Genomic DNA, 11920 nt, shown 5'->3' with positions numbered 1-11920 from the left:
TCTAGGGCGTGGGTATTAGATGGATTCAGTAAGGGCAGTATAAAGAATTATCCTTACAAATCGTTGTGCAAATACTGTACATGTAATGGGTTCAGTTAGAGCATTATTAAGAATTATCCATACAGGTTACGGGTGTATAGAACTCATCATTGAGGGTATTAGTAAAAATTATCCACCGTTTCAATGGCAATGCCTTGATAGTGATGCAAATGCCTAAACATAGTGTATAATGACTGGTCATGATTTTAATATGAGGGGATTCACGACAACTTGCCTCAAGTCCATGTATCTTTTTATCCCTACTCTAGTTTCATTATGTACAAAATAACAGGGAATGCAGAAAAATCATGAGTTAAGATCCTTAGCACAGAAGTAGCACAGACTTTGGGTAAAGTGCTTTATCAAACAAAGGGAACTATTTTAAAAGTTAATCTATAAGCCAGGTACTATTTTAGTGTTTTTGTGTAGCAATGATAATTTTTTTCTGTGTATTTTAGGTTAATGGGAATATTCTGAGCTCATCTGACCCCTGTTCCAGCATATCATCCAAGTATCTACAAGTTGATTATGATTGCTTAGGTAAGAAATTAATTAAAATTCACTCTGATGTTACATACTCATGAAATCGAATTTGCATTCTTGTGAAATTTAACTCATTGATTATAAAACTTTGTATTTCATATATTTTGGCAGATTTGTTGATGTTAGGTTCTGTGATTAGTGTCAATGAAATGTCGTATTGTTTATGTTACATGTATGTTCTGTGATAATTTTGTTTATCTTAACCCTAACTAGGCCTCTTTTTGGCTGTTCTGCGGCCGGGGGGGGGGGGGGGAGATCTCGGCCGCCAATCGCGTGAGTGCCGCAAAAATCTGCACGCTGGTATTGTGCGATGTAATCTACAATGCTGTATGGTAAAATTTTCCAAAATAATGAGATTTTATTTTATATGAATTAATTATGCTAATTTATGCATCAATCCATTAGTTATGTACCCATCTCTCACTCTCATTCCCTTCATTGTTCAGGTGGTCGTCCTCTGAATGATATCACCTTGTATGCCTGCCAAGATCATGATGATTTGTCGGTAGAGTGTCCTGTGGATTATCCCTATGTCAGGATCATTGAGGCAGAGTACGGAAGGACAGAAGGTCAGTATAAGTTTCTCATTAACTTCGGTTACTCTCGCTCTGGTTGACTATTGCTGTGAGTCTGCTTCTGTCAACACTCACAAACAAAAGAACAATGCCTATTTAGTTGTATTGATGGCAGCCATTCTCTAATCCTGTATAAAAAATCTGTATTTTATTGCTTGAAATGAAATCTGAAAATAGAAATATTCTAATAATTGTTCTTGCCTAATTTATCTGTTACCGGCAGCCACTGAGCAGTGCCAGATCGACATAGCCATATCCCTTGAGTCATTCAACGCCAAACAGGGTAGCAGCAATTCCCATTTTTTAACGTCTTTTGGTCTGACATGGCCGGGGCTTGATCCCCTGTACCAACTGAGCTTTCCTGTAATAACAATTGATGTATCTATGCTGATATTGAAAAAAAGATTTGAACCCAGAAAAGATACTGAGAATGATTCAACATGAAAGCCATGGCACAGACAGAATCAGTGCATACTTTCCCATCCTAAGTTTGTCTCTAATTTAATGTTTATAAGTATCCTCAAGAACATCTTTGTTCCTTGATGCGTTTACTGGTCTCCATCTAATCTCACCTTATCTTCCATACAGATCAATTCCGCTGTGCCTACAGGGAGAATCTCCCTTCGTTCACCTCCTTCCAGGGGTGTGACACGCCCGGTGTCCTGACCGAGGCTCGGTCACTCTGCACCAACGAGAGGAACTGTTCTGTACCTAGTCACTGGAAGTATTATGTTGACAAGGAACCCTGTGTGGGAACCTACAAGTACCTCAAAGTCACCTACAGATGTCTAAGTAAGTCCCTGTTTTTTTGTTTTTTTACTGAAGATTAAAGATAGATTTGAATTTAATCATGGATTTAAATTATTTCCAATTAAGTTTTCTGGATATTCTTCAACCTCAAAGCAAATAATATTGCATCAGAAATTCAACTTACGTGTTTTAAAGGTGGAAAAGAGTATTAAAATGAAGTGCGTTTCAAATATACCAGAATTTGTCAGCAGTTAGTAAAATAAACGTGTGGTATCAGCATAAAATGAGGTCACTTTCCAAGCTTGTAATCAATGCACGTTCCACATGTGCTTCTCTATGTTGCAATTTCTAGGCTTTATCTGGTTTCCAGAAATCTGCCATTATGTGTGGCTTTCATGTGTATCACTGCAACCACTCAATTAACCCTTAACGTGTCTTGAACACATATCTGTGCATCCACTGGAGTGCCACGAACACATTTTCGTGCCCTGGTCATACAGCTATAGTTATATATGAATACTGCATTTTGAGGAGTGCATTGCATGCATGGTGATTCCATTGTTCAGTTCGTCTTATGGTCAAGAGGTTTAACATTATTGTCTCAGGAATGATTCCTTTTTTAATGAATAAAACAATTAAATATAGACTTTAAAAAAAATGGCACTCGCTGATTTCAGTGAATGGCACATTAAGAGTTAATAGGCTTCAAGTTCATTACTTTCCCTTAGTTTACCTAGGCATGACTTGCATAGTTACTAATTGTCATTTTTTCCCTACATTTCTTGCATCTCCAGTGGGTCCCATCGACTTCACCCGTGGCTACCGCTGGTTCTTCGTCAACCCTCATCATGACATGAAGAACTACGCCCTCTTCAACCATCTCCTGGGAAGCTACAAAGTCCGCAACTTCCTGGAGTGCATCAACCGTTGCCTCAGGAATGCCGACTGCGTGTCCTTTAACTACAAGGACGTGTGGTCAAACACGGGATATCCCTGCCAACTCAGCGACATGATCGTTGCGGAAGTGCCCTACGACTTCGGATACGCCAGTGGATACGAATACTATGAAAAAGATTCTTATAGAGTGCGGTAGTCCAGGTTGTATAGTAAATATGTAATTTATGAATTATTTGTTTTATATTATGTACCTGTTTAAACAATAATGTTCAGATTTTAGACTATGGTCAATAGCTTTGTTTTCAAGGAATTTGACCGGTGAAACTGTCAAAGGGCAGGAATATTTAAAAATATATTATTAAATGTTTGTATTTTATATGTGCCAAATTTGTTTTGTTGTCTAGTGTGTGAAATGTATTGGTGATGTGCGATAGTAATTTGCACTTGAAAATATGTTTTTTGCCATTAAAAAGAAAAAAGTCATGTTAATTCAATTTTATGTGTATAATATCTTGATCTTTAACTATGTGTATTTCTGTAGATCATGGCTGAATGCATGATTTTTGCCCAGTAGAAGATAAAAAATACAAACACTGAAGAATACATACTGTACTGTAAAAGCAAAGCAACCACCAGTATTTTTCATTATTTAAATTAAATAATCTGGTGCATACATGCAATGAATTTTTCATGTAACTAGTAACTTCTTGGACTTTCCACTGACTCTTGTAATGAGGTGGTATTATTATTATCAGTTGTCAAAAAAAAAGACTACACATGTATAACTGTTTTATAAAGGAGGTTAGAAATGTTTATCTTGTAATACTGTAATACTGTTTTTGTTATGGAGTTCGACCTACTTTCTCATTGTTTTGAATCCAAGACCATTAAATGCAAAACAATCATGGAAGTTAATTCATGTGCCATGCAGATTTGAAAATTTTATTTGAACATGTATATCAAAAATTATTTGTATGTATGTAGAATTGGTTCAATAAAATGAAGATCATCTATTAGATATGTAATGTAAACTACCTTTTAGTGCTTGTTAAGTTTGTTTGTTGTTCTTTTTTCTTCTAGTGGAGGTGATTCTTTGTGCTACTGAAGATGAATTCCCTGTAGTTTGTGTGTGCATGTGGCATTTTACTTTTATTTTCAATGCAAAAATGTGAATGTAATCGCTAGAGGGAATTCATTTGTCTCGCAATCTACTATGGTCAACAAGGAAATTCGTGATCACTCTCGCAAAAAGTGTTCACTAGCTTACAAGTTCACGAGCTGTCGAGTGCCGCTGCAACTCTTTATCAAGTGACGAAAATTGTCTGATATCGTACTCTATTTATACTAATCTCCAGGACCAGTGAACACTTTTTGCGAGAGTGATCACAAATTTCCTTGTTGACCATAGTAGATTGCGAGACAAATGAATGCCCTCTAGCGATTATTTCAATCCGCAATAATGAACCTATTTAGTAATGTGAATGTAGTTCGTTTTTTGCAAATACCTGTATGATTGAGATTGCTTCTTGCATCGTTTGATGTTTTGTTAGATGATTATTTTGGTGATCATTTGTTTTAGTATCTTAATATGATATTCAATCTATTTACAATGTGATTATGTGGTTAAGAGTGTAATTATGGGGGATAGGGCCAGTCCCCCCCCCCCATGTAATATTTGCTGCTCAAAGTCATTTACGTACTGGTGGGTGTGGTAAGCAGGCTGATTGGTACAAGCATAAAAAAAAATAAGTTAAAAACTTGACGGATCATTTCAAATGTAGAAAACTAAATTTGGTATTGTTGCTATGCAATGGGGCAATCTAAATTGTGCTTCCAACACTGCAAGCACCAAATACATGTTAGGATCTTGAAAGCCCTTTGATAAATTAACTGGTTTACTTGTTTATTCACTATTTGTTATTTCTTCCTTGGCTCTCTATTCCTGCTGGGATATCTTCTTTGCTTTCTTTCTCTTTCTTTCTGCTTCATTCTTCCTTAACTATTACATATTTGTCTCTCAACCCCTGCCCCCTTTCCATCTATCTGTCTTTCATACATACATGTACACTCAGTCTCCAGCTGCTCCTTTACTTAGCTGCCAGATCCTCTTCATTCTCCAACTGCCTTTCAGTCTCCGGCTGCACCTCTGCCTGCTCATCAATGCACCTGTTGTTCATCACCCTCTACCTGTTCCTCTTCAAACTCTAATTGATTCTGTTCAGCCCCCCCCCCCAACTGCTCGTCGGTCTCTATTTGCCATGTCCGCTCTTCTGCCTGAACATGCTCATCAGTCTCCAACTGCTCTTCATCTTGCTCCAACCTGCTCCTCCTTATTCTCCAACTGCTCCTCAGTCTCCGACTGTTTCTCATCAAACTTCATCTGCACTTTCTCAGACTCCACCTCATTTTTAGTCTCGAACTGCTCCTCTTCAATCTCCAGCAGCAACTCCTTATCTTCAGTCTCGAGGGTCTCCAGCAGCAAATCCTCCATCTCCAACTGCTCATCCTTGGCTTCCATCATCTATGCCCTCCCTTCATCTGCCTCGATTTCCTTCTCCATATTTCATGTCTTCATCCCTACTACCTCCTCTGCATCACCCTTTCCTTCCCTTTCCCTCTTGTGAGCCCACTGACCGGCTTGTTCCTGAAGATATTGGATAAATGAGGTCTGACTATCCTTAAGTGTAATGCGTAATCGTCGAAAGCGATTTCCTATGCCAACTTATTCTGAAAGTTGGGGATGACGAGGTAAGCTGGGAATAAAGCAGAAAAAGCAAGTTATGATATCCCATCATAATAATCTGCCGAAACAATATATGTCTATTTCACTTGTCTGAAGACAAAGTCACCCCAAGGTACCTACGGTGACTCGTCTCAAAATGTGTCTGACAGGAAAAGGTATAGTTGACGACAGTGGCGTAGACAGGTCCTTAGACCTGGGGGGGGGATGATCCCTAGCTGGGTCATACTTTATATATATATATATATATATATATATATATATATATATATATATATATATATATATATATATATATAATTAACATATAAATATAAAGAATGAAGGAGATAACGTACTCGATAAAAACAAAATATCATGGGCCAAAGCAGACGAGATAAAGATAACAAAATAACACGATCTGCCTCATGGATTATCTCGTGTGTCTTTTAATCACTTTGCTTTCAGCAATAAACAGGGCATCCAGTAATAAACAAACTTCCTTGCACATTTTTCATGGCAGTAATCTTTTGTTTGATTAATGACAATGAGTAAAGATGATCATAAGAGAAATGTCATTTGTCGGATGTCTAGTTATCAGCTTGGTCATGACAGTCCTGCTAAACATGATCTGGAATAACTAGTATTCCTTATTTTACTAGTATAGTACTATACTCTTTTAAAAGTAGCGATATTGTTAATGGTCAAACAAATGAATCAACAACTAAAGGAATAAACAAATAAACAGCCAAATAACTAAAAAAAATATCAATTACAATGATAGTAATAGGGGTAAAATAAAAAAAGCTCAACATTATATTTCGTATCCACGTGCAGATATGCGGACACTAAAATGATAAGCACACTCTGTTTAAAATTACCATGATTACAAAGGCTTGATTGAATTAAGTATGGAAATGAAATAAACCTCACCGGGTTGTCGGAAGTAAACTGTATAGATAGTAACTTGTTATAATTTCGATTCATTTCTTATTATGTACCTTGTTATGATGATTATGATAAAAACATAGGTAAGGAAATGTAACAGTTTATAACCTTCAAACCTAGAAGACTGCGCACGTACAGAAATCACTGGTATAAGTAATTCCAAAATACATTGCGCCTCGACTTCTTCTTGAAACTGGAAGACGTTTATTTTCACCCAATATAGTTATGCAAAACAGTCCTTAACAGTAAAGGATTATTTCATTCCAAAATCATTCATTTACTAATTCGCTCCTTAGAGACTGAAAATTTTCACCTTTCCTTTGCAAAGTAGGGGTTGAGGACATGGCCACCAGGGAAAAGGGTCAGTGTATGTGTAAAGGTAATTTCTTATTAATTCGTTTGAACAGTGTTAATGTGTTATGAAAGCAATTGCTCTGAAAGGGAGTGATTAAGCGACACTTTCTTAAATCTGTAATGAAATATTTTGAACTTATCTCCTTTGCAAATACATAATTATTATAAGGAAATGTACTTGGTGAAACTCTGAATAACGATCCTTAAATGTATATGACGACGCAAGACAGTTGTTATTACTTAAAACTTGCAAGTTGTAAATGCATATAAGATGATTGACTCTGAATAAAAGTCCAATTTTGATCATGTTTGTCATTGCTGTACGTTATGATTATTACTGCTATTATTATTGATTGATTTTAACTAGCATTCATTGCTTTATTACTGTATAGTTTTGCTTCTTCCCCCACTGAAACCTGGGGGGATGATTGTACACACCATCCCCCCCACCTAAAATTCTGGGGGGATGCATCCCCCCATCCCCCCCCCCGCTATCTACGCCCCTGGTTGACGATATGGGACTTGTGTATTCTGAATCTCTTATACTTAACGGTAGTGGTGTACCGTGGGTCACGGCATGAGGGGTGGGGGGGGGGGGCACCAGCACAAATTTTAAGTTACTTAGTGAGGTAAACTGACCTAATAGAGACATTTTAAGGACAGTGCCATTAAACGGATAAGTATATATGTCACTGATCAAATAATGCGAGCACAAAGTGTGAGCTGAAAATGTTAGATATTCAGACCTAAAAAAGGACATTACAAGCAATTTTTTGTAATCATGATACGGACACGTACCTGTTTCGCTAAACGGCTTGCGAGCGCGGAGCGCGAGCTGAAATTTTCGTTCATGTTGACCCCAAACAGGGAAATTTTAAGGCCTATTTCTTAAGGAATCCATTATAAGAGTATACAAATCTCATCATAGTCATCTAATGTGAATGCCAAGCGCTTGCTGATTTTGTTAGAATTACATCTAAACACACGACACACTTTTTGTAGTCATTGAAATCATGATTAACATACGCATCTAACTAATCAAACAGTGCGAGTGCGAAGCGCAAGCTGAAATTTTAGGAGAATCAGACCTAAAGAGGGGCATTCTAAGGCTTGTTTGTAGGAATTCACTAAGATCATACGTGTTTCACTAACCGAATGATGCGAGCGCGAAGCGCGAGCTGAAAATTTTTGATATTCAGCGTCTAGCGTCTATATTCAGCGTCTAGCGTCTAGCGTCCTTTGGCAAGGCGTTAATCCACACTTTGCCACTCTCGACCCAGGTGCTAAATGGGTACCCGGTAGGATGCGAAAGATATTGTATGTTTGATTTTGCCAGCGCCATAATGAGGCTGCGATGAATGCAAGGAATGCTCCCCAGGAAGTGGATATTGTGCACTTTTCGTGCGGGATTGAAATGAATCCAATGACCGGGGTAATAATATGCTGTAACGCGCTTTGGGCCATTCTGGGAAAAGCACTTTATAAAAATTGGGTATTATTATTATTATAATCAGTTTAGAAAAAGGGACATTTTAAGGACTGATTTTAGGGATTGATGAAGAGCAGACATATATCACCAATCCACTAATGTGAACGTAAGCACGGACAAGAAATGTTTTATATTAAGAACTTAAAATGGGGCAATCACTTTAAGTAGTCATGAAAAAGAAGCATATGCCACTACATAAAAGAATTATAAGTAACTCGAAGTGCGAGGAGATGTATTTGGTGTATATTGACTTAAAAAACGGAGGTTCTAGTACAACGGGATTATATATCTCGTTAAACAGACAATACGAGCACCAGGAACAATGAGGACATAGGCCCTGAGCAAATTATGTTTCATAAAGTTATGAACAAAAAAAATGTTTCTTATGTAATATAACATAACATAATTTCGCCTTTGTAATATTACATACATGTATATTATTATAATTATAATGAGCAATAAATTCTTCTTTCCCGCTACGTTTCTCTTCCTTTCTCCCTCTTTTTCTCATTTTCCCTTTTTTTGACCAGCCGATGGGGGGGGGGGCACGTGCCCCCATTCCCCCCCGTAGTTACGCCATTGCTTTACGGGCTTAGGTCTTATCCTATTTTCTTCCCCATTTCCTGAACAAATTTTTTGAAAAGACCTCGTTGAAGCCTTCAAGGATTCATGCAACCTTCTGATTTTTCACTTAGCTGAATATGAGAAAATCATCCGCCAAAATCACTTTGATGTTATGCTCCCTCGACTCGCTGGTGCAGTTGTCACCAACACACATGCCCCTCATATGTTTTCATAACGATTTGAATGTGATATTAATAAATTTTTGTTGGGTGTTTAATCTAATATTTTTACAGAACGAATGTGATTAGGCCCTGGTGCATTTTCTAAAGTCTGAACCAGCGGCTGAACATGGTGAAGAGTATTTTGGGTATTCTAAGAAACAAATATCTGATAATGCAAAATAAATAAAGAAATAAAAAAAACTGCCTACACTGTAAAATATGAAGTGCTAATTTAGTACTTACAGTGCTTGTATAGTGACTGCACTACGAGTGCTGATTTTCTAGTTCAAATTTAAACTTGAAAATCAGCGCCCGTAGAGCAGTTTTTTACAGTGTAGGCCTACAACTAACTTTAAACGGGATTGTAATTTCAGAGAAGCATAAAAACCGGACATATCAGAAAAAAAACACAATTAGTTCGTTAGAAATAGAATAGTACCGCATCATTAACGATAGAAATGATTGTGAGATTGAGAGGGAAATATTTAAAATCATATTGCATGGGGCGCATTCCAATATGACGTCAAAATCGAACACAAACCAAATTGCTCCCCATCTCTTTAAACATGTGCATGGAACTAACTGCGCGCGCATTTATTTCATGTACTTATGGGCCTACCGCGCAAGTTCATCTGCGTTTAATTGTGACGTCAATTTATGCGCTTACATGATTTGCATAGTTACAATGTTTAATTATCATAATCATCATTATTGATGCAGCGTTTGCAACTAATCTATTTCTAGCGAGTTTATCGTGTTTTTCTAGAGTATTATCTCAATTCGAGCTTTTCAATATGAGCGACGAACGTAAGTTGAATTATAACATATTTACCATGTTTACGGGAACGGCCGGGTGTTCTTTTTATGCTTCTTTGAAATAATATTCCCTTTATGCTGTAAGCTACATGTATGAGTCTTCTTTAACATGGTTTGTTTCGCTTATGAATAACATAGCTTGCGGTGTTGTTCTTTGACACTCCCATACACACACACTTTATTCATGTTAATCGTGCCTTGAAACTTAAAAAAAAACACAATCGTTTTAGGGCCTAATCTTATCTTTATCGTGTAAAATGGATCATAATATTTTTTACAAAGATACAAGTTGATCGAAAGTTTGAATGAATAAAGATGGTAATCTTCATTCATCTTTATCATTATCGTCCCATTTGATAAAGATGAAAATCTAATAAACCTTTTCCCCCAAAAAGGATCATTTTATCGTGTAAAAAATCATTATTGTAATACTTAGCAATTAGGAAGTGCAACGTTGAAAAAAAAATATTGCTTTGCATATTCTTTATGATCGGATATCATAACCTTTCTTCTTTTGTAATAATATTCTGCTTTATTTTCAGCAAACCTAGTCGTCCCGAAATTCCAGCAGAATTTGGCGGATTTTCTGGCTTTCGATGAGTACATATTCCTGTATGACATTCAGGAGAGTCAGATTGACTCCTTTCTTCAATATCTTCAAGAACAAGCCGGTGTATCGGAGGTAGTCACACAGGAGGAATGTGGCGGAGAAAGGGTCATTGCGTCTGATGACGAGGAGGAGGAGAAGGAGGAGGCAGTAGAGATGAAGACAGGAGGTATGGAGACGGAGATCGAGGAAGGTGAAGATAAGGCAGAGACGGTAGTCACACAGAAGGAGAATGCCGGAGACAGGGTCATGGCGGCTGATGAGAAGGAGGAGGAGGTCGAAGAGGCAGAGGAGGAGGTGAAAGCAGAAAAGATGAAGACAGAACATATTATGGAGAAGGATATGGAGGCAGAGGACGAGAAATCAGAGAAGCCTGTGGTAGCTGAGGTGGAGCAGGTGGAGGAAGCTGATGAACAGAAAGAGAGCATGGAGGAGAAGACAGAAGAGGGGCACATGGTTGCTCAGGGACTAGTTATGGCTGAAGAGAGGGTGGAGGCAAAGGAGGAGATGATGGCTGAGGAGGAGGAGGAGGTGAAGGCAGAAGAGGAACTTACAGAGGATAAAGAGGAGCAGGAGGTAGTGGAGAAGGAGCAGATGAATGTTGAGGACGATCAGGGAGTAGCTGCTGCTACGGAACAAACTGTGGCAGTCGACGGCGAAAAGATCGAAGCTGAGGGGAAACTGGTAATGGCCGATGAGAAGGCACATGATATGTCTCTGGCATCGGAGCTTGGGGATCCTGAGGAAGAGGAGATGCCGTTAGAAAAAGAACAGTTTCTGGCTGATGGGGCACAGACTGAGGAAGAAGAGCATGTCAAGGCCGAGAGCAAAGACTCCGAGGCGAATGAGGAGGAAGAGATAGCGGCCGATGAGGAGCAGTCAATGGCTGCAGCTGAGGGGATGGTTGAGGAGGGGAATGCCAAGAAGACGTGTGCAGATGAGCAATCATGGACAGGGGAAGAGCAAGTAGAGATTGATGAAGAAATAAGGTTGAAGGATGGCAAACGGACGGAGGAGAATCTGGGGAAGTCAGAGGAGCAGATGAAGACTGAGAAGCTGAAGGCAAATGAAGAGCAGGAGGAGGAGGGGGATGAGAAGATTCCTATCGTGTCATCTAGAAGGAGAACGAAGTGGTGGAAACTACTTTGTTGTTTTGGTTGGAGGTGGCGGAGGAGGCGCTCATAATAACAAAAAGGAGCAGATCATGTTGAGACCACTGATGATATTGTATATATGGGATTTCGATTATTGTAAATAAAATTGTAAATAAAGTTTCATCGTCATTGACTTTTGTATACATTATGCAGGAACGGCGGAACGAATTTGAGGAGGGAGGGGACTGAACATGATTCACAATTTGATGATAATTTTTCACGTTTGTTTTAGTGTTTCTGAAAA

General features: G+C 38.3%; 2 protein-coding genes across 3 annotated transcripts in view; both read left to right on the top strand.

The window, feature by feature from the left end:
• LOC121431200 overlaps window positions 1-3830 on the top strand; it is an 89160-nt gene extending 85330 nt beyond the window's left edge. For both annotated transcript variants that reach the window (XM_041628710.1, XM_041628709.1), the window contains 4 exons: window positions 498-579; window positions 1029-1151; window positions 1746-1949; window positions 2702-3830. In XM_041628710.1, the coding sequence (XP_041484644.1) occupies window positions 498-579; window positions 1029-1151; window positions 1746-1949; window positions 2702-3000 (708 nt within the window). In that variant the 3' untranslated portion in view covers window positions 3001-3830. The remainder of the gene's footprint in view (window positions 1-497; window positions 580-1028; window positions 1152-1745; window positions 1950-2701) is intronic.
• Window positions 3831-9893: 6063 nt separating this feature from the next.
• Window positions 9894-11707, top strand: LOC121431229 (cilia- and flagella-associated protein 251-like). The gene is made up of 2 exons (XM_041628741.1): window positions 9894-9906; window positions 10458-11707. Exons 1-2 carry the CDS (start codon window positions 9894-9896, stop codon window positions 11705-11707), a joined length of 1263 nt encoding a protein of 420 aa, XP_041484675.1.
• The last annotated feature ends 213 nt before the right edge of the window (window positions 11708-11920 follow it).

Source organism: Lytechinus variegatus, chromosome 17 (assembly GCF_018143015.1).
Source record: "Lytechinus variegatus isolate NC3 chromosome 17, Lvar_3.0, whole genome shotgun sequence".
NCBI classification, from domain to species: Eukaryota; Metazoa; Echinodermata; class Echinoidea; order Temnopleuroida; family Toxopneustidae; genus Lytechinus; species Lytechinus variegatus.
This window is presented reverse-complemented; position numbering and strand designations above follow the sequence as displayed.